This window comes from Poecile atricapillus, chromosome 3, assembly GCF_030490865.1.
Source record: "Poecile atricapillus isolate bPoeAtr1 chromosome 3, bPoeAtr1.hap1, whole genome shotgun sequence".
Taxonomy (NCBI): Eukaryota; Metazoa; Chordata; class Aves; order Passeriformes; family Paridae; genus Poecile; species Poecile atricapillus.
In genome coordinates, this window is record NC_081251.1 from 1856824 (window position 1) to 1882699 (window position 25876).

The 25876-nt window shown below is 37.3% G+C and overlaps 1 protein-coding gene across 1 annotated transcript in view; it reads left to right on the top strand.

Annotated features, from left to right (window-relative positions):
• The window catches only part of EFR3B (EFR3 homolog B), a 78249-nt gene that overhangs the window by 40883 nt on the left and 11490 nt on the right, over nt 1-25876 (top strand). The window contains exons 8-16 of the mRNA XM_058834078.1: nt 179-257; nt 1814-1949; nt 5408-5554; nt 7779-7890; nt 10134-10185; nt 13633-13805; nt 15849-15924; nt 18610-18771; nt 24414-24539. Of these exons, the coding sequence (XP_058690061.1) occupies nt 179-257; nt 1814-1949; nt 5408-5554; nt 7779-7890; nt 10134-10185; nt 13633-13805; nt 15849-15924; nt 18610-18771; nt 24414-24539 (1063 nt within the window). The remainder of the gene's footprint in view (nt 1-178; nt 258-1813; nt 1950-5407; nt 5555-7778; nt 7891-10133; nt 10186-13632; nt 13806-15848; nt 15925-18609; nt 18772-24413; nt 24540-25876) is intronic.

A 25876-nucleotide genomic window follows, 5' to 3' on the forward strand; every position in this document is an offset into this window, starting at 1 on the left:
CAATTCCCTGGTTTCCCCTGGAATTCCCATTTTCCCCCCAGAATTCCCATTTTTTCCCGGGATTTTTCCCATTTCCCCCCAGAATTCCCATTTTCCCCCCAGAATTCCCATTTATTCCTGGAATTCCCGTTTATTCCCGGAATTCCCGTTTATTCCCGGGATTTTTCCCGTTTCCCAGGCACCTGGACCATCATTCCCTGTGGGAGCCGCAGCTCTTCGCCCGCTCCTGCTTCCGGATCATCATGTTCTCCATCCAGGTGAGAATTCCCAAAAAATCCCCGGGAATCCCGGGAAACCCAGAAATCCGGGAATGCTTTCCAGGCCTGGGAATTCCCGAGCGGGATCTGGGATTCCGGGGGGTTTTTTTGGGATCGGGGATTTTTCAGGATCTGGGATTTTTTGGGATTTTTTTGGGATTTTTTGGGATTTTTTGGGATTTTTCTGGGATTTTTGGGGATTTTTTGGGATTTTTTGGGATTTTTTTGGGATTTTTTGGGATTTTTTTGGGATTTTTGGGGATTTTTTGGGATATTTTGGGGATTTTTTGGGACATTTTGGGATATTTTGGGATCTGAGATATTTTGGGATCGAGGATTTTTTGGATCTGGGTTTTTTTGGGATCTGGAATTTTTCAGGATCTGGGATTTTTTGGGATCTGGGATTTTTTGGGATTTTTGGAGATTTTTGGGGGATTTTTTTGGGATTTTTTTTTTATTTTTTGGGGATTTTTTGGGATATTTTGGGATATTTTGGGATATTTTGGGATATTTTGGGATCGAGGATTTTTTGGATCTGGGTTTTTTTGGGATCTGGGAATTTTGGGATCTGGAATTTTTTGGGATCTGAGATTTCTCAGGATCTGGGATTTTTTGGGATTTTTTGGGATTTTTTTGGGATTTTTGGGGATATTCTGGGATATTTTGGGATATTTTGGGATCTGAGATATTTTGGGATCGAGGATTTTTTGGATCTGGGGTTTTTTGGGATCTGGAATTTTTCAGGATCTGGGATTTTTTGGGATCTGGGATTTTTTGGGATTTTTTTGGGATTTTTTTGGGATTTTTTTGGGATTTTTTGGGATTTTTGGGGATTTTTGGGGATTTTTTTGGGATTTTTTGGGATTTTTTTGGGATTTTTGGGGATTTTTTGGGATATTTTGGGGATTTTTTGGGATCTGGAATTTTTTGGGATCTGGGATTTTTTGGGATCTGGGATTTCTCGGGATCTGGGATTTTTTGGGATCTGGGATTTTTCCGGGATTTTTCAGGATCTGGGATTTTTTGGGACCTGGGATTTTTTTGTGATGCAGGATTTTTTAGGGATTTTTCTGGGATTTCCCATGATTTTCCAGACTTTCCTGGAATTATCCAGAATTTTCCATGATTTTCCAGGATTTTATGGTATCTTCCCATGCTTTTTTGGGATTTTGTGGGATTTTCTAGAATTTTCTGGAATTTTTGTGGGATTTCCTGGGACTTTTCCAGGTTTTTCTAGGATTTTCCATAGTTCTCCACAATTTTCTGAGATTTCCCATGTTTTTCCAGGATTTTGTGGTATTTTCCCATGATTTTCTGGGATTTTTCCAGGACTTTCTGTGACTTTCTGGGATTTTCCACAATTTTTGGGATTTCCCAGGATTTCCCTGGATTTTGTGCTGGTTTTTCCATCATTTTCTTGGATTTCCCAGGATTTTCCATGTTTTTCCAGGATTTTGCTGTATTTTATCCTCGATTTTCCAAGATTTTCCCTAATTCCCCTCCCAGATTCCCTTCCCAAACCCTTGGAAAATTCCCGATTCCCGTTTTTCCGGCAGCCCCAGCATTCCCACCTGGTGATCCAGCAGCTCCTGGGTCACCTGGACGCCAACAGCCGGAGCGCGGCGCCGATCCGCGCCGGAATCGTCGAGGTGCTCTCGGAAGCCGCCGTCATCGCCGCCTCCGGATCCGTGGGTACGACACAATTCCCACATTTCCCCGGGAATTCCTGGAAATTTCCCCGGGAATTCCAGGAAATTCCCTGTTTTTTGTGTACAGGAATCCAGGAAATTCCCCGTTTTCCCATTCAGGAATTCCCGAAAATTCCCCATTTTCCGCCTTCGGGAATCCTGGACATTCCCAGTTCTCTGCCTTTGGGAATCATGGAAATTCCCTGTTTTCCGTGTACAGGAATCCAGGAAATTCCCTGTTTTCCCATTTGGGAATTCCCAAAATTCCCTGTTTTCCGTGTACAGGAATCCAGGAAATTCCCTGTTTTCCCATTCAGGAATTCCTGGAAATTCCTCCTTTTTCCTCTTTCAGGAATTCCCAAAATTCCTCATTTTCCATGTACAGGAGTCCAGGAAATTCCCTGTTTTCCCATTTGGGAATTCCCAAAATTCCCTGTTTTCCCATTCAGGAATTCCCGGAAATTCCTCCTTTTCCTCTTTCAGGAATTCCAGAAATTCCCTGTTTTCTATGTTCAGGAATCCTGGGAATTTTCCATTTTCCCAATTTGGGAATCCCAGAAATTCCCCATTTTCCGTGTACAGGAATCCAGGAAATTCCCTGTTTTCCCATTTGGGAATTCCCAAAATTCCCTGTTTTCCGTGTACAGGAATCCAGGAAATTCCCTGTTTTCCCATTCAGGAATTCCTGGAAATTCCTCCTTTTTCCTCTTTCAGGAATTCCCAAAATTCCCTCTTTTTTGTGTGTGGGAATCCAGGAAATTCCCTGTTTTCCCATTCAGGAATTCCCGAAAATTCCCCATTTTCCGCCTTCGGGAATCCTGGACATTCCCAGTTTTCTGCCTTTGGGAATCCAGGAAATTCCCTGTTTTCCCATTTGGGAATTCCCAAAATTCCCCCTTTTCCTCTTTCAGGAATTCCAGAAATTCCCTGTTTTCTATGTTTGGGAATCCTGGAAATTCCCCGTTTTCCCATTCAGGAATTCCCGAAATTCCCCATTTTCTGTGTACAGGAATCCAGGAAATTCCCTGTTTTCCCATTTGGGAATTCCCAAAATTCCCTGTTTTTTGTGTACAGGAATCCAGGAAATTCCCCGTTTTCCCATTCAGGAATTCCCGGAAATTCCTCCTTTTCCTTGTTCAGGAATGCCAGAAATTCCCAGTTTTCTGCCTTTGGGAATTCCCGGAAATTCCTCCTTTTTCTTCTTTCAGGAATTCCAGAAATTCCCTGTTTTTTGTGTGTGGGAATCCAGGAAATTCCCTGTTTTCCCATTCAGGAATTCCCGGAAATTCCTCCTTTTTCCTCTTTCAGGAATTCCCAAAATTCTCCATTTTCCATGTACAGGAATCCAGGAAATTCCCTGTTTTCCACCTTCTGGGATAATCTGGGGATAATTCCAGGATAATTCTGACATAATTCCAGGATAAATCCAGGATAATTTCAGGATAATTCCACAATAATTCTGGGATAATTCCAGGATAATTCCATGATAATTCTGGGATAATCCGGGGATAATTCCAAGATAATCCTGGGATAATCCGAGGATAATTCCAGGATAATTTCAGGATAATTCCAAGATAATTCTGGGATAATCTGGGATAATTCTGGGATAATTCCAGGATAATTCCAGTGCAATCCTGGGATAATTCTGGAATAATCCTGGGATAATCCAGGGATAATTCCAGGATAATTCCAGTATAATTCTGGGATAATTTTGTGATAATTCCAGGATAATCCCAGGATAATTTCAGGATAATTCCAGGATAATTCCAGGATAATCCCAGGATAATTTCAGGATAATTCCTGGATAATTCCAGGATAATTCCAGGATAATTCCAGGCTAATTCCAAGATAATTCTGGGATAAATCCAGGATAATTCCAGGATAATTTTGGGATAATTCCAGGACAATTCCTGAATAATTCTGGGATGATTCTGGGATAAATCCAGGATAATCCCAGGATAATTTGGGGATAATTATGGGATAATCCCAGCATAATCCAGGGATAATTCCATGATAATCCTGGGATAATCCTGGGATAATTCCAGGATAGTTCCAGTATAATTCTGGGATAATTTTGTGATAATTACAGGATAATCCCGGGATAATTCCAGAATAATTCCTGGATAATTAGGAGTTAATTCCAGGATAATGCTGGGATAATTCCAGGATAATTTCAGGATAATTCTAAGATAATTCTGGGATAATCCTGGGATGATTCTGGGATAATTTTGGAATAATCCTGGGATAATCCAGGGATAATTCCTGGATAATTCCAAGATAATTCTGGGATAATCTGGGGATAATTTCATTATAATTCTGGAAGAAATCCAGGATAAATCCAGGATAATTCCAGGATAATTCCAGGATAATTCCAGGATAATCCCAGGATAATTCCGGGCTAATTCCAAGATAATTCTGGGATAATTCCTGGATAATTCCAGGATAATTTTGGGATAATCCCACAATAATTCTGGGATAATCCGGGGATAATTCCAGGATAATTCTAAGATAATTCTGGGATAATCTGGGGATAATTTCATTATAATTCTGGGATAAATCCAGGATAATTCCAGGATAATTTTGGGATAATTCCAGGATAATTCCTGAATAATTCTGGGATAATTCTGGGATAATTCCAGGATAATCCCAGGATAATTCCATGATAATTCTGGGATAAATCCAGGATAATTCCAGGATAATTCTGGGCTAATTCCAGGATAATTTCAGGATAATTCCAAGATAATTCTGGGATAATCTGGGATAATCTGGGATAATTCTGGGATAATTCTGGGATAATTCAGTGATAATTCTGGAATAATCCTGGGATAATCCAGGGATAATTCCAGGATAATTCCAAGATAACTCCAGGATAATTCCAGTGCAATCCTGGGATAATTCTGGGATAATTTTGGAATAATCCTGGGATAAATCCAGGATAATTCCAGGATAATTTCAGGATAATTCCAAGATAATTCTGGGATAATCGGGGATAATTCCGGGATAATTCTGGGATAATCCTGGGATGATTCTGGGATAATTTTGGAATAGTCCTGGGATAATCCAGGGATAATTCCAGGATAATTCCAAGATAATTCTGGGATAATTCTGGGATAATTCTGGGATAATTTCGGGATAAATTCAGGATAATTTCAGGATAATTCTGGGATAATCTGGGGATAATTTCATTATAATTCTGGGATAAATCCAGGATAATTCCAAAATAATTCTGGGATAATCTGGGGATAATTTCATTATAATTCTGGAATAATTCCAGGATAATTCCAGGATAATTCCAGGATAATTCCAGGATAATCCCGGGATAATTCCAGGATAATTTCAGGATAATTCCAGGATAATTCTGGGATAATTCCAGGATAATTCCAGGATAATTCTGGGATAATTCCAGGATAATTCCAGCCTGATTCCGGGCTGATCCCGGCTCCCATTCCCGGTTTTTTGCAGGTCCCACGGTGCTGGAGGTGTTCAACACTCTCCTGCGGCAGCTCCGCCTCAGCGCCGAGCTCAGCTCCCAGCTCAGCCCCGGGCCCGGCTCCGAACCCCGACTGCGCCAGGAGCGGCTCCTGCAGGAGGCCGTCATCAAAACCATCGGTGAGACACCAAAATTCCCGGGAATTCGGGGGAATTCTGGGAATTCTGGGAAATTTTGGGGATTTTTTGGGATTTATTTTTTATTTTTGGGGATTTTTTTTTTATTTTTGGGGAGTTTTTTTGGATTTTCTGGGAATTTTTTTTTATTTTCTGGGAATTTTTTTTTATTTTCTGGGAATTTTTTTTTAATTTTCTGGGATTTTTATGGAATTTTATGAGAATTTTCTGAGATTTTTTCCTTTATTTTCTGGGAATTTTTCTGGGATTTTCTGGGAATTTTTTTTTTCCTTGAATTTTTTTTTATTTTCTGGGATTTTTGCGGAATTTTCTGGGATTTTTTTCAGTATTTTTTGGGATTTTCTGGGATTTTTTTTTTATTTTCTGGGAATTTTCTGTAATTTTTCTGGGATTTTCCTGGGATTTTGGGGGATTTTCTGGGGTTTTCTGGGATATTTCTGGGATATTTTTGAGGCCTGCAGGAGGCCGTCATCAAAACCATCGGTGAGACACCAAAATTCCCGGGAATTCGGGGGAATTCTGGGAATTCTGGGAATTTTTTGGGGTTTTTTTTGGATTTTTGGGGAAATTTTGGGATTTTTTGGGATTTTTTTGGGGTTTTTTGGTTGTTTTTTTTTTTTTTTTTTATTTTCTGGGATTTTTTTGGATTTTCAGGGATTTTTTTTTTATTTTCTGGGATTTTTGTGGTATTTTCTGGGAATTTTCTGATATTTTTTCCTTCATTTTCTGGGATTTTTTTTTATTATTATTTTCTTGGAATTTTTTTGGATTTTTTGGGATTTTTATGGAATTTTATGGGAATTTTCTGAGATTTTTTTTTTCTTGGATTTTTCTGGGATTTTCTGGGATTTTTGTGGGATTTTCTGGGGATTTTTCTGAGATTATTTTCCTTTATTTTCTGGGTTTTTTTTTTTTAATTTTTCTGGGATCTTTGTGGGATTTTCTGGGATTTTTCAGGATTTTCCTGGGATTTTGGGTGATTTTCTGGGGGTTCTCTGGGATATTTTTGGGGCCTGCAGGAGGCCGTCATCAAAACCATCGGTGAGACACCAAAATTCCCGGGAATCCGGGGGGTTTCTGGGAATTCTGGGAATTTTTGGGGATTTTCTGGGATTTTTTTTTGATTTTTAGGGATTTTTGGGGGATTTTTTGTAGTTGTAGTTCTCATTCCAGCTGTTCTCATTCCGGCTGTTGTTGTTGTTCTCACTCCGGCTGTTGTTCTCATTCCAGCTGTTGTTATTCCTGTTTTCATTCCGACTGTTCTCATTCCGGCTGTTATTGTTGTTGTTATTCCGGCTGTTGTTGTTGTTATTCCGGCTGTTCCTGTTCTCATTCTGGCTGTTGCTGTTGTTATTCCGGCTGTTGTCATTCCAGCTGTTCTCACTCCGGCTGTTGTTGTTGTTCTCACTCCGGCTGTTGTTCTCATTCCAGCTGTTGTTATTCCGACTGTTCTCATTCCGGCTGTTATTGTTGTTGTTGTTATTCCGGCTGTTCTCGTTCCGGCTGTTGTTATTCCGGCTGTTGTTGTTCTCATTCCGGCTGTTGCTGTTGTTATTCCGGCTGTTCTCACTCCGGCTGTTGTTGTTGTTGTTATTCCAGCTGTTGTTATTCCGGGTGTTGTTATTCCAGCTGTTGTTATTCCGGCTGTTGTTGTTCTCATTCCAGCTGTTGTTGTTGTTGTTATTCCGGCTGTTGTTGTTCTCATTCTGGCTGTTGCTGTTGTTATTCCAGCTGTTCTCACTCCAGCTGTTGTTGTTGTTCTCACTCCGGCTGTTGTTCTCACTCCGGCTGTTGTTATTCCGGCTGTTGTTCTCACTCCGGCTGTTGTTGTTCTCATTCCGGCTGTTGTTTTCATTGTTATTCCGGTTGCTGTTCTCACTCCGGCTGTTGTTGTTGTTGTTATTCCGGCTGTTGTTATTCCGGCTGTTGTTATTCTGGCTGTTGTTCTCGTTCCGCCTGTTGTTCTCACTCCGGCTGTTGTTGTTGTTATTCCAGCTGTTGTTGTTGTTCTCACTCCGGCTGTTGTTGCTGTTGTTATTCCGGCTGTTGTTGTTGTTGTTATTCCAGCTGTTGTTATTCCAGCTGTTGTTGCTGTTGTTATTCCGGCTGTTGCTGTTCTCATTCCGGCTGTTGTTCTCACTCCGGCTGTTGTTGTTGTTGTTATTCTGGCTGTTGTTGTTCTCACTCCGGCTGTTGTTTTCCGCAGGTTCCTTCTCGTCGCGGCTGCCGCCGTACCAGCGTTCCGAGGTGATGCTTTTCATCATCAACAAAATTCCCATTCCCGACTCCCGCCATTCCCTGGAGCCCGGAGCCCAGCGGTGAGCGAGTGACATTCCCGGAGAATTCCCGGAGAATTCCCGGAATTCCCAAAATTCCCAAATTCCTGGAATCCCCGGAAATCCCAAAATTCCCCAAAATTCCCCAAAATTCCCGAATAATTTACAAATTCCCAAATTTCCAGATTCCTGAAAATCCCAAATTCCCCAAAATTCCTGAATAATTCCCAAATAAGTCTGGGATAATTTCCAAATTCCCAGAATTCCCAGGATTCCCAAATTTTTGGGACTGGGAGATTTTTAGGGATTTTGGAGGATTTTTTGGGGGATTTGGGGATTTTTAGGAATTTCTGAGGATTTTTTTTTATTTGGGGATTTTTTGGTATTTGGGGAATTTTGGAGGATTTTTGGGGGGATTTTGGGAATTTTGGGGGGATTTTTTTGGGATTGGGAATTTTGGGGGGGGGGATTTTTTTTGGGATTAGGAGATTTTTTGGGGATTTATTTGGGATTTATTCAGGATTTATTTGGGATTTATTTGGGATTTTTTTGGGATTTATTTGGGATTTAATTGATTTATTCAGGATTTACTCGAGATTTATTTGGGATTTCTGGGAATTCATTTGGGAATTTGGGGGGATTTATTTGGGAATTTTTGGGAGGATTTATTTGGATTTATTTGGATTTATTTGGGATTTATTGGGATTTATTTGGGATTTATTGGGATTTATTTGGGATTTATTTGGGATTTATTCGGGATTTATTTGGGATTTATTCGGGATTTATTCAGAAATTTTTGGGATTTATTCAGGATTTATTCAGGATTTATTTGGGAAATTTTGGGATTTATTTGGGATTTATTTGGGATTTATTTGGGATTTATTTGGGATTTATTCGGGATTTATTTGGGATTTATTTGGGATTTTTTTGGGGGGATTTATTTGGGATTTTTTTGGGATTTATTTGGGATTTATTCTGGATTTATTTGGGATTTATTTGGGACTTATTCGGGATTTATTCGGGAATTTTTTGGGATTTACTTGGGATTTATTTGGGATTTATTTGGGATTTATTTGGGATTTCTGGGAATTCATTTTGGAATTTGGAATTTCTGGGGGGATTTTTTGAGGGATTTTTTGGGGGATTTTTTTGGGGATTTATTTGGGGTTTATTCGGGATTTTTTTGGGTTTTCCGGGAATTCATTTGGGAATTTGGGATCTGGGGGGGGATTTATTTGGGATTTTTTGGGGGATTTATTTGGGATTTATTTCGGATTTATTCAGGATTTATTTGGGAATTTTTGGGATTTATTTGGGATTTATTCGGGATTTATTTGGGATTTATTCAGGATTTATTCAGGATTTATTTGGGATTTCCAGGAATTCATTTGGGATTTATTTGGGATTTTTGGGGGGATTTTTTTTTTTTTATTTATTCTGGATTTATTTGAGATTTATATAGGGATTTATTCGGGATTTATTTGGGATTTCCGGGAATTCATTTGGGAATTTGGGAATTTTTGGGGGGATTTATTTGGGATTTTTTGAGTGATTTATTCAGGATTTATTTGGGGTTTATTTGGGATTTATTTGGGATTTATTTGGGGTTTATTTGGGATTTATTCGGGATTTATTTGGGATTTTGGGTTTTTTTGGGGGATTTATTTGGGATTTCCAGGAATTCATTTGGGAATTTGGGATTTCTGGGGGGATTTTTGGGGGGATTTATTTGGCAATTTATTTGGGATTTATTCAGGATTTATTTGGGATTTATTTGGGATTTATTCAGGATTTATTTGGGATTTATTCGGGATTTATTTGGGATTTATTCGGGATTTATTTGGGATTTATTCGGGATTTATTTGGGATTTATTTGGGATTTATTCGGGATTTATTTGGGATTTATTCGGGATTTATTCGGGATTTATTCGGGATTTATTTGGGATTTATTTGGGATTTATTTGGGATTTATTTGAGATTTATTCGGGATTTATTTGGGATTTTGGGATTTTTTGGGGGATTTTTTTTGGGATTTATTTGGGATTTGTTTGGGATTTATTTGGGATTTATTCGGGATTTATTTGGGATTTATTTGGAATTTTGGGGGGATTTATTTGGGATTTATTTGGGATTTATTTGAGATTTATTTGGGATTTATTCGGGATTTATTTGGGATTTATTCGGGATTTATTCTGGAATTTTTGGGATTTATTTGGGAATTTTTGGGATTTATTTGGGATTTCCAGGAATTCATTTGGGATTTCCGGGATTTCTCCCTTTTCCAGGGAAAACCGGACCCGGCTGACGCAGCTGACGCTCCTCAAATCCCTGCTCCAGGTGGGAAACGCCGGGAATTCCCTCCCGCCGGAATTGCCATTAGTAATTAATCAATAAATCACACTCCTTAATTAATAACAATTGGAAATCCATCAATAAAATTGAAATCATTAATAAATAATAATTAGAAATTAATCAATAAAATTGCACTCATTAATAAATAACAATTAGAAATTAATCCAAAAAATTGCATCATTAATAAATGAAAATTAGAGATTAATTAATAAAATTGCACTCATTAATAAATAACAATTAGAAATCCATAAATAAAATGGAAATCATTAATAAATAATAATTAGAAATTAATCAATAAAATTGCACTAATTAATTAATAACAATTAGTAATCAATCAATGAAATCACACTCGTTAATTAATAACAATTAGAAATCCATCAATAAAATTGCAATAATTAATTAATAACAATTAGAATTTGATCAATAAAATCGCACTCATTAATAAATAACAATTAGAAATTAATCAATAAAATTGCACTTGTTAGTAAATAACAATTAGAAATTAATAAAATTATATCATTAATAAATAACAATTAGCAATTACTCAATAAAATTGCAATCCTTGATTAATAACAATTAGAAATCTATCAATGAAATTGAAATAATTAATTAATAATAATTAGAAATGGATCAATAAAATTTAAATAATTAATTAATAACAATTAGTAATTTATCAATAAAATCGCACTCATTAATAAATAACAATTAGAAATTAATAAATTAATGATATTAAAATATTCCTATGAAATTAATATTAATTAGTAATGAATATTAATGTTACATATGAATATAAACTGGGAAATATTAATATTAATTATTCAGAAATGCTAAAATATTAAATATTAAAAATAATTAATGAATTATTAAAAAACCTAATGAAATATAATAAAATAACATAAAATAACGTAACGTAACATAACATAACATAAAATAAAATAAAATGAAACAAACCAAAATAAAATCAAACAAAATAAAAATAAAATAAAATAAAATAAAATAAATTGAAATAAAATAAATTGAAATAAAATAAAATAAAATAAAATAAAATAAAATAAAATAAAATAAAATAAAATAAAATAAAATAAAATAAAATAAAATAAAATAAAATAAAATAAAATAAAACAAACCAAAATAAAATAAAATAAAATAAATTAAAATAAAATAAAACAAAATAAAAAAAATAAAAAAAATTAAATAAAATCACAAAATAAAATAAAATAAAATAAAATAAATTGAAATAAAATAAAATAAAATAAAATAAATTGAAATAAAATAAAATAAAATAAAATAAAATAGTAAAATAAAATGAAACAAACCAAAATAAAATTAATTGAAATAAAATAAAATAAAACAAAATCACAAAATAAAATAAAATAAAATAAAATAAAATAAAATAAAATCACAAAATAAAATAAAATAAAATAAAATAAATTGAAATAAAATAAAATAAAATAAAATAAAATAAAATAAAATAAAATAAAATAAAATAAAATAAAATAAAATAAAATAAAACAAACCAAAATAAAATAAATTAAAATAAATTAAAATAAAATAAAACAAAATAAAAAAATAAAATAAAATAAAATAAAATAAAATAAAATAAAATAAAATAAAATAAAATAAATTGAAATAGAATAAAATAAATTGAAATAAAATAAATTGAAATAAAATAAAATAAAATAAAATAAAATAAAATAAAATAAAATAAAATAAAATAAAATAAAGTAGTAAAATAAAATGAAACAAACCAAAATAAAATAAATTAAAATAAAATAAAACAAAAAAAAAATAAATTGAAATAGAATAAAATAAATTGAAATAAAATATATTGAAATAAAATAAAATAAAATAAAATAAAATAAAATAAAGTAGTAAAATAAAATGAAACAAACCAAAATAAAATAAATTAAAATAAAATAAAACAAAAAAAATAAAAGAAATTGAAATAGAATGAAATAAATTGAAATAAAATAAAATAAAATAAAATATAGTAGTAAAATAAAATGAATCAAACCAAAATAAAATAAATTAAAATAAAATAAAAGAAAAAAAATTAAAAAATAAAATAAATTGAAATAGAATGAAATAAATTGAAATGAAATAAAATAAAATAAAATAAAATAAAATATAAAATAAAATAAAATAAAATAAAATAAAATAAAATAAAATAAAATAAAATAAAATAAAATAAAATAAAATAAAATAAAATAAAATAAAATAAACCAAAATAAAATAAATTAAAATAAATTAAAATAAAATAAAACAAAATAAAAAATAAAATAAAATAAAATAAAATAAAATAAAATAAAATAAAATAAAATAAAATAAAATAAAATAAAATAAAATAAATAAAAATGAAAACAAATTAAAATAAATGAAAATCAAATTTTCAGAGCCGCAGCCTCCTCACGGCTCTTTCCCGGATTTTTCCCAGTTTTTTTCCCATTTTCCTGCTGTTTTCCAGTTGTTTTTCCCATTTTTCTGATGGTTTTCCTCATTTTCCCATTTTCCCGAGTTCTTTCACCATTTTTCAGGTGGTTTTTCCCATTTTCCCATTATTTCCAATTTTCCCATTTTTCTTGGATTTTTCCCATTTTTCCTGTTGTTTTTCCCGTTGTTTTTCCCAGGTTTCCTCGGGATTCCACCGCTCTTTCCCGGATTTTTCCCAAATTTTTCCAGTTGTTTTCCCCATTCTTTTCCAGTTGTTTTTCCCAAATATCCCATTTTTTTCATATTTTTCCTGTTTTTCAAAATGTTTTTCCCACTTTTCCAGTTGTTTTTCCCACTGTTTTTGCTGTTGCTTTTCCAGTTGTTTTTCCTATTTTCTGTTTGTTTTTCCGGTTGTTTTTCCCATTTTTCCGGTTGTTTTTCCCATTTTTCTCAGATTTTTCCCATTTTCCTGTTGTTTTTCCCAATTTTCACCATTTTTCTGGTTGTTTTTCCCAGGTTTCCGTGGGATTCCAGAGCAGCAGCCTCCTCACCGCTCTTTCCTGGATTTTCCCCGTTGTTTCTCCCAATTTTCCCATTTTTCTCAGATTTTTCCCATTTTCTGGTTGTTTTTCCCATTTTTCCGGTTGTTTTTCCCAGGTTTCTGTGGGATTCCAGAGCAGCAGCCTCCTCACCGCTCTTTCCTGGATTTTTCCCATTTTTCCCATTGTTTCTCCCAATTGTCCCATTTTTCTCAGATTTTTCCCATTTTTCCAGTTGTTTTTCCCATTTTTCCCGTTGTTTTTCCCATTTTTCCAGTTGTTTTTCCCAGGTTTCCGCGGGATTCCAGAGCAGCAGCCTCCTCACCGCTCTTTCCCGGGTTCTTCCCATTGTTTTCCCAATTTTCCCATTTTTCTCAGATTTTTCCCATTTTCCCATTGTTTTCCCCGTTGTTTTCCCCATTTTTCCCGTTGCTTTTCCCATTTTTCCGGTTGTTTTTCCCAGGTTTCCGCGGGATTCCAGAGCAGCAGCCTCCTCACCGCTCTCCCCAGCGCTTTCCTGGACCGGCTCCTCTCGGCCGCGCTCCTGGAGGATCCCGAAATCCGAATTTTTGTCCTGGAAATTCTCTGCAGCTTCATCGATCGCCACGGCAACGGCCCCAGCTTCAGCCCCGCCAGGTAAATCCCGGGAATCCATCCCTGGAATTCCTGCCGATAAAATCCTGGGAATTCATCCCTGGAATTCCTGCCGATAAAATCCTGGGAATTCATCCCTGGAATTCCTGCTGATAAAATCCCGGGAATTCATCCCTGGAATTCCTGCTGATAAAATCCCGGGAATTCATCCCTGGAATTCCTGCTGATAAAATCCTGGGAATTCATCCCTGGAATTCCTGCTGATAAAATCCCGGGAATCCATCCCTGGAATTCCTGCCGATAAAATCCCGGGAATCCATCCCTGGAATTCCTGCCGATAAAATCCTGGGAATTCATCCCTGGGAATTCCTGCCGATAAAATCCTGGGAAAAATTCCCAAATTTTCCCAAATTCCTGAGCCTCCAAACCCGGGAATTTTTCCCCCTGGAATTTTTTTCCCCAGGAATTGTTTTTTCTGGAAACTTTTTCCCCCCGGAATTTTTTTCCCCTGGAATTTTTTTCCCCTGGAATTTTTTTCCCAAGGATTTTTTCCTAGGAATTTTTTCCCAAAGGTTTTTCCCCCAGGATTTCTTCCCAGGATTTTTTTCCCCAAGGATTTTCCCCCAGGATTTTTTCCCCAGGAATTTTTTCCCTGGAATTTTCCACACCCCCCCAGGAATTTTTTTCCCCCAGGAATTTTTTCTTAAGGATTTTCCCCCAGGATTTTTCCCCCCTGGAATTTTTTTCCCCTGGGAATTTTTCCCCAGAAATTTTCTCCCAGGATTTTTTTCCCAGGATTTTTCCCAGGAATTTTTTCCCCAGGAATTTTTCACCAGGAATTTTTTTCCCTGGGAATTTTCCCCCCTTCAGGAATTTTTTTCCCCTGGAATTCTTTTCCAACTGGGAATTTCTTTTCCCAGGAATTTTCCCCCAAGGATTTTCCCCTGGGAATTTTCAGCAACGACCCCAACTTCAGTCCCACCAGGTACACCCCAAAATCCCGGGAATTCATCCCTGGAATTCCCACCAATAAAATCCTGGGAAAAATTCCCAAATTTTCCCAAATTCCTGAGCCTCCAAACCTGGGAATTTTTCCCCCTGGATTTTTTTTCCCCAGGAATTTTTTTTCCCTGGAATTTTTTTCCCTGGAATTTTTTTCCCCTGGAATTTGTTTTCCCAGGTATTTTTTTCCCATGTAATTTTTTCCCCTGGGATTTTTTTTCCCTGGATTTTTTTTCCTCCAGGAATTTTTTATCCCAAGGATTTTTCCGCCCCTCCCAGGAATCTTTTTCCCCTGGGAATTTTTTCCCAGGAATTTTTTCCTAAGGATTTTCCCCCTGGATTTTTCCCCCCTGGAACTTTTTTCCCCTGGAATTTTTTTTCCCCCCAAGATTTTTTTCCTAGGAATTTTTTCCCAAGAATTTTCCCCCAGGATTTTTTTTCCTCCAGGAATTTTTTTACCCCAAGGATTTTTCCACCCCCCCCCAGGAATTTTTTTCCCTTGGGAATTTTTTCCCAGGAATTTTTTCTTAAGGATTTTCCCCCAGGATTTTTCCCCCCTGGAATTTTTTTCCCCTGGGAATTTTTCCCCAGGAATTTTCTCCCAGGATTTTTTTTCCCAGGAATTTTCCCCTGGAATTTTTTTCCTCCAGGATTTTTTTTTCCCCCAGGAATTTTCCCCCAGGAATTTTCCCCCAGGAACTCCACAAAGGGAAATCCGGGATGGGATCACAGAGGATCCAGGGGAAAGGAAAATCCGGGATATCTGGGATTTGGGATGGGCTTTCCAAGAGTTTTTTCCTTTGGATTTTCTGGGATGGATCCATCCCATCTGGCACCGGGAATTCCTGAGTTTTTCCAGAATTTTCTGGAATTTTTTTCCCAAATTTTTCCCAGAATTTTTCCAGATTTTCCCCGGTAAAATCCAGCCCAGGAAGGAAAATCTGGGATGGGGAAATCCAGGATATTTGGGATGAGTTTTCCAAGGGGTTTTTTTCCCCCTCCCTTTGGATGCTCCGGGATGGATCCGACCCCGGGAATTCCTGAATTTCCCGGATTTTCCCGGGAACTTTTTTTTTCCGGCAGCTCCGTCAGCGACGTCTCCGTGCTGAAGCTGAAGGTGGAGAAATGTTCCCGCCAGGATTCCGTCTTCATGAAGAAGGTTCGGAAAAATTCCCAACTTTTCCCAAAATTCCTGAGCCTCCAAACCCGGGAATTTCCCGGGAATTCCGATCCCGTGGAATTTGCTGCATTCCCGGGATTTCCTTTCCCAGGTTTCCCGTCGTGCGTGGGGAGGGAATTTTCTATGGGAGTTTTCCATGGGAATTTTCCTTGGGAATTCCAGGAATTCCAAGGGGTTGGGAATCTCCTCTCCAGGCCCTGGGGCGGCTCCGGCCTCTCCCCGTTTTCCATGGAATTTTCCTGATTTCTTCCCAAATTCCCGCTTTTCCCGGTTGGAAATTCACATCCCCAAGTGGGAATTTTTGGTCCCTAAAAATTCTCAGCCCCAAAGAATTCCCAGAAATCCCAAAAAAATCCCGTGAAATCCCAAAGAATTTCCAAAAAAAACCCCAAAATCCCAAAGAATTCCCAGAAATCCCCCCCAAAAATTCCATGAAATCCCAAAGAATACCCAAAAAACCCCCCAAAATCCCAAAGAATTCCTAAAAAATCCCCAAAAGTTTCCAAAATTCCCCCTAAAATCCCAAGGAATCCCCAAAAATCTGAAAGAATTCCCAAAACAATTCCCCCAAAAACCTCAAAATTTCCCCCTAAAAAATCTCAAAAAAATCTCAGAAAAATCCCTAAAAATTCCCAAAAAAACCCCAAAATTTCCCCCAAAAAATCCCCAGAACCCCCCAAAGAATCCCAAAAAAATTCCCAAAATTCCAAAGAAATTTCAAAAAAAATCCCAAAAAATTCCCCCCCAAAATTCCCAAAAAATCCCAAAAAATTCCACAAAAAATCTGGAAAAAATTCCCAAAAAATCCCCCAAAAATCGCAAAAAAAAAAAAAAAAAATCACCCCCCAAAAAAAACTTCCAAAAAAATAAAAAAAATCCCCCAAAAATAAAAAAATCCCAAAATTTCAAAAAAAATTCCTCAAAAAACCCCCAAAATTTCCAAAAAATTCCCCAAATTCCCCCCAAAAAATCCCAAAAAATCCCCAAAAAATCCCCCAAAAATTCCTCAAAATTCCCCAAAAATTCCAAAAAAATCCCAAAACCTTTCCCAAAAAATCCCAAAAAAATTTCCAAAAAAATCCCAAAAAAACTCCAAAATTTCCCCAAAAAATCCCCCCAAAAAATCCCAAAAAACCCCCAAAAATTCCCCCAAAAATCCCCAAAAAATCCCAAGACATTCTCCAAAAAATTCCCAAAATTTCCAAAAAAAATCCAAAAAAATCCCTAAAAAATCCCAAAAAAATCCCCAAAAAATCCCCAAAAAATCCAAAAAAATTCCCAAAAAATCCCAAAAAATCCCCAAAAAATCTCCAAAAAATCAAAAAAAATCCAAAAAAATCCCCAAAAAAATCCCCCAAAAATCCCAAAAAATCCCCAAAAAATCCCCCAAAAAATCCCAAAAAAAAAAAAATAAATCCCCAAAAAATCCCCCAAAAATCCCAAAAAATCCCAAAAAAATCCAAAAAAACCCCCACAAAATCCCCCAAAAATCCCCAAAAATCCCCAAAAAATCCCCAAAAATCCCCAAAAAATCCCCCAAAAATTCCCAAAAATTCCTGAGACCCCCCATTATCCCAAAAAATTCTGGGAATGTTCCCACAGCACGGCCCGCAGCTCTTCCAGCACATTTTCCTGCTCTCCCGGGAAGGGAACCCCCAGAAATCCCCAAAGAATTCCCAAGAATTCCCCCCTCCAAAAAAATCCCAAAAAATTCCCAAAGAATTCCCCAAAATCCCCAAGAATCCCCCAAAAAATCCCCAAGAATTCCTAAAAAATCCCCAAAAACCCCCCCAAATCCCAAAGAATTCCCAAAAATTGCGCAAAAAATAATAAAAAAAATCTCCAAAAAATCCCCAAAAAAGCCCAAAAATACCCCAAAAAATTACCAAAATTAATAAAAAATTTCTTTAAAAACCTCCAAAAATTCAAAAAAAATTCCCAAAATTCCCAAAAGAATGCCAAAAAAATCCCCAAAAAATCCCAAAAATCTTCCGAAATTTCCCCAAAAAATCCCCCCCAAAAAATCCCAAAAAAAACCCCAAAAATTCCCCCAAAAATCTCAAAAAATCCCAAGACATTCTCCAAAAAATTCCCAAAATTTCCCAAAAAAATCCAAAAAAATCCCTAAAAAATCCCTAAAAAATCCCAAAAAAATCCCCCAAAAATCCAAAAAAATCCCCAAAAATCCCCCAAAAATCCCCAAAAAATCCCCCAAAAAACCCCAAAAATCCCCCAAAAATCCCAAAAAATCCCAAGACATTCTCCAAAAAATTCCCAAAATTTCCAAAAAAATCCAAAAAAATAAAAAAAAAAATCCCCAAAAAAATCCCCCAAAAATCCACAAAAAATCCCCAAAAATCCCCAAAAAAATCCCCCAAAAATCCCCAAAAAATAAAAAAAAATCCCCAAAAAACCCCAAAAAATCCAAAAAAATCCCCCAAAAATCCCCAAAAAATCCCAAAAAATCCCCAAAAAATCCAAAAAAATCCCAAAAAAATCCCCAAAAAATCCCAAAAAATCCCCAAAAAAATCCCCCAAAAATCCCCAAAAAATAAAAAAAAATCCCAAAAAATCCCCAAAAAATCCCCAAAAAATCCCTAAAAAATTCCCAAAAATTCCTGAGACCCCCCATAATCCCAAAAAATTCTGGGAATGTTCCCACAGCACGGCCCGCAGCTCTTCCGGCACATTTTCCTGCTCTCCCGGGAAGGGAACAATTCCCGGGAACATTTCCAGGCCCTTTTCCGACTCCTGGCGCTGCTGAGCCTGGAGCTGGCCAGCGATGACGTCATCGTCGACCTGGTGCGCCTCGTGCTCGCCCTGCAGGTACGGAATTCCCGGAATTCTGGGAATCTTTGGGAATATTTTGGGGGGATTTGGGGAATTTGTTGGGATTTTTTGGGATTTTTTTTTTGATTTTTTGGGGGATTTTTTGGGATTTTTGGGGTATTTTTGGGAGAAATTGGGATTTTCCAGCGATGACGTCATCATCGACTTCATGCGCCTCGTGGTTGCCCTGCAGGTATGGAATTCCTGGAATTCTGGGAATCTTTGGGAATTTTTTTGTGATTTTCCAGGAATTTTGGGGGGGATTTGGGGGATTTTTGGGGGAGTTTTTGGGGGGGATTTTTTGGGGGGGATTTTTTGGGGATTTTTGGGGATTTTTTGGGGATTTTTTTGGGGGGGAATTTGGGATTATCCAAAGATGACGTCATCATTGACCTCGTGTGCCTTGTGCTCGTCCTGCAGGTACAGAATTCCCAAAATTCCAGGAATGTTTGGGAATATTTTGGGGAATTAGGGGAATTTTGGGGATTTATTTGGGATTTTTTTGGGATTTTTTGGGGAATTTTTGGGATTTTTCTTGGATTTTGTTGGGGGGAATTTGGGATTTTCCAAGGATGACGTCATCATCGACCTCGTGCACATCATGCTCGCCCTGCAGGTACGGAATTCCCAAAATTCTGGGAATGTTTGGGAATATTTTGGGGAATTTTGGGGATTTTTTCTGATTTTTTGGGAATTTGGGAGATTTTTTGGGGGAATTTTGGGGGATTTTTTGGGGAATTTTTGGGATTATTTGGGATTTTCCAGCGATGACGTCATCATCGACCTCTTGCACATCATGCTCACACTGCAGGTACGGAATTCCCAAAATTCTGGGAATCTTTGGGAATTTTGGGGGGATTTGGGGAATTTTTTTGATTTTTTTTTTATTTTTAGGGAATTTTTTTGGAATTTTGGGAATTTTTTGGGATTTTTAGGGTATTTTGGGGGGAATTTGGGATTTTCCAGCGATGACGTCATCGTTGACCTCATGTGCCTTGTGCTCATCCTGCAGATACGGAATTCCCGGAATTCTGGGAATCTTTGGGAATTTTGGAGGATTTTTGGGGATTTTTTGGGGAATTTTTGGGATTTTTGGGGATTTTTTTGGGATTTTGTTGGGGGAAATTTGGGCTTTTCCAAGGATGACGTCATCATCGACCTCGTGCACATCATGCTCGCCCTGCAGGTACGGAATTCCCGGAATTCTGGGAATGTTTGGGAATATTTTGGGGAATTTGGGGGATTTTTGGGGATTTTTTGGGGGGATTTTGGGGGATTTTGGGGAGATTTTTAGGGGGAATTTGGGATTCTCCAACGATGACGTCATCATCAACCTCATGCGCCTCGTGCTCATCCTGCAGATATGGAATTCCCAGAATTTTTTGGAATTTTTGGGAATTTTTTGGAGAATTTTAAGGGATTTTTGGGAGGTTTTTTGGGAATTTTTTTGGAGAATTTTTGGGGATTTTTTGAGGGTTTTTAGGAGTTTTTTTGAGGGATTTTTTGGGAATTTTTGGGGGGAATTTGGGATTTTCCAGCGATGACATCATCATCGACCTCGTGCACATCATGCTCACACTGCAGGTACGGAATTCCCAGAATTCTGGGAATGTTTGGGAATATTTTGGGGAATTTTGGGGATTTTTTCTGATTTTTTGGGAATTTGGGAGATTTTTTGGGGGAATTTTGGAGATTTGGGGGGGATTTTTAGGGGGAATTTAGGATTCTCCAACGATGACGTCATCGTCGACCTCGTGCGCCTCATGCTCGCCCTGCAGGTACGGAATTCCCGGAATTCTGGGAATCTTTGGGAATTTTAGAGTATTTTTGGGGATTTTGGGAATTTTTAGGGATTTTTGGGGGGAATTTTGGGGATTTTTTTGGGTTTTTAGGGCATTTTTGGGGGAATTTGGGGTTTTCCAATGATGACGTCATCATTGACCTCGTGTGCCTTGTGCTCGTCCTGCAGGTACAGAATTCCCAAAATTCCGGGAATGTTTGGGAATATTTTGGGGAATTAGGGGAATTTTGGGGATTTATTTGGGATTTTTTTGGGATTTTTTGGGGAATTTTTGGGATTTTTCTTGGATTTTGTTGGGGGGAATTTGGGATTTTCCAAGGATGACGTCATCATCGACCTCGTGCACATCATGCTCGCCCTGCAGGTACGGAATTCCCAAAATTCTGGGAATGTTTGGGAATATTTTGGGGAATTTTGGGGATTTTTTCTGATTTTTTGGGAATTTGGGAGATTTTTTGGGGGAATTTTGGGGGATTTTTTGGGGAATTTTTGGGATTATTTGGGATTTTCCAGCGATGACGTCATCATCGACCTCTTGCACATCATGCTCACACTGCAGGTACGGAATTCCCAAAATTCTGGGAATCTTTGGGAATTTTGGGGGGATTTGGGGAATTTTTTTGATTTTTTTTTTATTTTTAGGGAATTTTTTTGGAATTTTGGGAATTTTTTGGGATTTTTAGGGTATTTTGGGGGGAATTTGGGATTTTCCAGCGATGACGTCATCGTTGACCTCATGTGCCTTGTGCTCATCCTGCAGATACGGAATTCCCGGAATTCTGGGAATCTTTGGGAATTTTGGAGGATTTTTGGGGATTTTTTGGGGAATTTTTGGGATTTTTGGGGATTTTTTTGGGATTTTGTTGGGGGGAATTTGGGATTTTCCAAGGATGACGTCATCATCGACCTCGTGCACATCATGCTCGCCCTGCAGGTACGGAATTCCCAAAATTCTGGGAATGTTTGGGAATATTTTGGGGAATTTGGGGGATTTTGGGGGATTTTTAGGGGGATTTTGGGGATTTTGGGGAGATTTTTAGGGGGAATTTGGGATTCTCCAACGATGATGTCATCATTGACCTCATGCGCCTCGTGCTCATCCTGCAGGTACAGAATTCCCGGAATTTTTGGGAATTTTTGGGAATTTTTTGGAGAATTTTAAGGGATTTTTGGGAGGTTTTTTGGGAATTTTTTTGGAGAATTTTTGGGGATTTTTTGAGGGTTTTTAGGAGTTTTTTTGAGGGGTTTTTTGGGTTTTTTTGGGGATATTTTGGGAATTTTGGGGGGGAATTTGGGATTTTCCAGTGATGACGTCATCGTCGACCTCATGCGCCTCGTGCTCGCCCTGCAGGTACGGAATTCCCAGAATTCTGGGAATATTTGGGAATTTTGGGGGAATTATTTTTAATTTTGGGGGATTTTTTTTGAAATTTTTTGGGAATTTTTGGGTATTTTGGGGGAAATTTGGGATTTTCCAGCAATGACATCATCATCGACCTCATGCACCTCCTGCAGGTATGGAATTCCTGGAATTTTTGGGAATTTTTGGGAATTTTGGGGGGATTTTTTGGGAGGTTTTTTGGGATTTTTTTGGTGATTTTTGTGGAATTTTGGGGGGATTTTTTTGGAGAGTTTTTAGGAGTTTTTTGGGGGAATTTTTTGGGAATTTTTTTGGGGGGAAATTGGGATTTTCCAACAATGACGTCATCAACCTTTTATCCCCTCCCCCAATCTGTGGCTTTCCGGGATTTGGGATTTTTCCTTCAATCCCTTTTTTTTTTCCCTGGAATTTTTTCCAGGGATTTTTTCCGAGATTTTTTTGGGGAATTTTTTGTGGATTTTTTGGGAATTTTTTGGGATATTTTGGGGAATTTTTTTCTGGGAATTTTTCCCAGGATTTTTTTTAGGATTTTTTGGGATTTTGGAGGGATTTTTTTCCATGATTTTTTGGGGGATTTTTCCATGATTTTTTGAGGGATTTTTTTGGGAATTTTTTGGGAATGTTTGGGATATTTTTGGAGGGTTTTTTCTGTGATTTTTCTGGAATTTTTCCCGGGTTTTTTCCCGGGATTTTTTTGGGGGGAATTTTTTTCTGGGATTTTTTGGGGGATTTTTTCCATGAATTTTTTTTTTTGGATTTCCCAGGATTTTTCTTGGGGATTTTTTGGGAATTTTGGGGGGATTTTTCGGGAATTTTTGAGGGATTTTTTTGGTTATTTTTCGGGATTTTTCCAGGGATTTTTCCCGTGATTCTTTTGGGGATTTTTTCCGTGAATTTTTTTTGATTTTTCAGAATTTTTGTGAGATTTTTTGGGATATTTTTGGGGGAATTTTAGGGAATTTTGAGGGATTTTTCAGGATATCTTTGGGGGATTTTTCCCCGGATTTTTGGGGGGATTTTTCGGGAATTTTGGGGGGATTTTTCGGGAATTTTTGGGGGATTTTCCGGGAATTTTTGGGGGATTTTTCGGGAATTGGGGGGGATTTTTTGGGGGATTTTTCAGAAATTTTGGGGGATTTTTCCCCGGATTTTTTGGGGGATTTTTCGGGAATTTTGGGGGGATTTTTCCGGAATTTTGGGGTTTTTTTTTGGGATATTTTTCGGGATTTTTTCCATTATTTTTTGGGGGGATTTTTTGGGATTTTGGGGGGATTTTTTTTCTGGGTTTTTTTTTGGGGACTTTTCCTGGGATTTTTCTTGGGGATTTTTTGGGAATTTTGGGGGGATTTTTCGGGAATTTTTGGGATATTTGGGGAAGATTTTTTGGGAATATTTGGGGAATTTTTCGGGATATTATTGGGGGATTTTTCCTGGGATTTTTTCCAGGGATTTTTTCGGGTTCTTTTCCGTGATTTTTTGGGAGATTTTTCAGGAATTTTGGGGGGATTTTTTTGGGAATTTTTGAGGGATTTTTCAGGATATTTTGGGGTGATTTTTTCTGGGATTTTTTTTGGGATTTTTTGGGATTTTTGGGGGATTTTTCCCAGGATTTTTTGTGGGATGTTTTGGGAATTTTCTTCGGGAATATTTGAGAAATTTTTTGGGAACTTTGGGGGGATTTTTCCGTAATTTTTTTGTTTTTTTTTTTTCTGAGATTTTTTGGGGAGATTTTTTTGGGAATTTTGGGTGATTTTTCCGGAGATTTTTTCCTTGATTTTTGTTTTTTTTTTTTTCCGTGATTTTTTTGGGGTTTTTTCCTTGATTTTTTGGGGGAATTTTTCGGGAATTTTGGGAGAAATTTTCAGGATATTTTTGGAAGATTTTTCCGGGGATTTTCCGGGAATTATTTCCAGGATTTTTTTTTTTTTTTTTCTGTGATTTTTTTGGGTTTTTTTCTGGGATTTTTCTGGGCTTTTTTCCGTAAATTTTTTTTTTTTGATTTTTCGGGATTTTGGTGGATTTTTTCTGGGATTTTTTTCTGGTTTTTTGGGGGTTTTTTCTGTGATTTTTTGGGGGATTTTTTTTGGGAATTTTGGGGGAATTTTTTGGGATATTTTTGGGGATTTTTCCCTGGATTTTCCGGGGATTTTTTCCGTTTTTTTTTGTTTTTTCCGTGATTTTTTGGGGGGACTTTTCGGGAATTTTGGGAGAATTTTTCGGGAATATTTCGGGATTTTTCCGGTGATTTTTCCAGAAATTATTTCCAGGATTTTTGTGGAGTTTTTTTTTTTTCCCCCGTGATTTTTTGGGTTTTTTTCTGTAATTTTTTGGGGATTTTTCCATAATTTTTTTTTTCTTTTTCAGGATTTTTTCCGGGATTTTTCCCAGGATTTTCCAGGGATTTTTCCCAGGATTTCCCGGGATATTCCCATTTTTCTTTCCCTCTCTTCCCATCAGGATCTGGCGCAGGAGGAGCCGCTGCCGCTCTACAATCGCTGCGCGCTGCTGGCGCTGGGAGCCGCGTTCCTGGCGCTGCTGGGGACCCTCCTGGGGAACCCCGGCCTCCGGCTCCACGTCCAGGAGGTGCAAAATTCCCGGGAAAATCCGGGAAAATCCCAAAAATCCCGGAGAAATCCCAAAATTCTGGGAAATCTGAGAAAATCTGGGAATTCTGGGGGATTTTTTTCTGTTTTAAAGGGGATTTTAAAGGGTTTTTAAGGGGTTTTTAAGGAGGGATTTGGGATTTTTTGGGGGGATTTTTTTGGGATTTGTGGGGGATTTTCTTGGGATTTGGGAATTTTAGGATTTTTTGGGCATTTTTGGGGCATTTTTGGGGGGGGATTTGGGATTTTTTTTGGGATTTTTTTGGGATATTCTTGGGATTTGGGAATCTTGGGATTTTTAGGGGATTTTTTAGGGATTTTTTGGGCATTTTTTGGGGGGGATTTGGGATTTTTTTGGGATTTGTGGGGGATTTTCTTGGGATTTGGGAATCTGGGGATTTTTTTGGGATTTTTTGGGCATTTTCGGGGGGGATTTGTGGTTTTTTTGGAGATTTGAGATTATTTTGGGATTTTTTGGAGATTTTTGGGATTTGGGATTTTTGGGGGATTTTGGGGGGGATTTGGGGTTTTTTGGGAGTTTGGGATTTTTGGGATTTTGGGGGCAGTTTTTTGGATTTTTGGGATTTTTTTGGGGGATTTATTGGGGGGATTTGAGGGGGTTTTCTGGGATTTTTTGGGCATTTTTTGAGGGGATTTGGGGTTTTTTTGGGGATTTGGGATTTTTTTTGTGATTTTTAGTTTTTTTTCTTGGGATTTGGGATTTTTTGGGATTTTTTGGGATTTTTTTGGGATTTTTAGGGGTTGTTTTTGGGCTTTGGGGCCGTTTTGGGATTTCCCTTCCTGGCGCTGCTGGGGACCCTCCTGGGGAACCCCGGCCTCCGGCTCCACGTCCAGGAGGTGCAAAATTCCCGGGAAAATCCCGGAATTCAGGGAGAAATCCCAAAAATCCGGGGAATTTGGGAAAATCTGGGAATTCTGAGAGAAATCCCCGAATTCTGGTGGGGTTTGGTTGGTTTTTTGGGGTTTTTAAGGGGATTTTAGTTTTTTTTTAAGGAGGGATTTATTTTGGATTTTGGGAATTTTTTTGGGGATTGGGAATTTTTGGGGGGGATTTGGGGAGGGTTTTTTGGGATTTGGGATATTATTTGGATTTGGGGGGGGTTTTTTGGGATTTGGGGAGATATTTTGGGATTTGAGGGGAATTTTTTGGGATTTGAACAGGATTTTTGGGAGGATTAGAGGGTTTTTTTAGGGATTTTTGGGGGAGGAATTTGGTTTTTTTGGGATTTTAGGGAAGTTTTTTTGGGATTTTGGGGGGTTTGGGGTTTTTTGTGATTTGGGGTTTGAGGGTTTTTT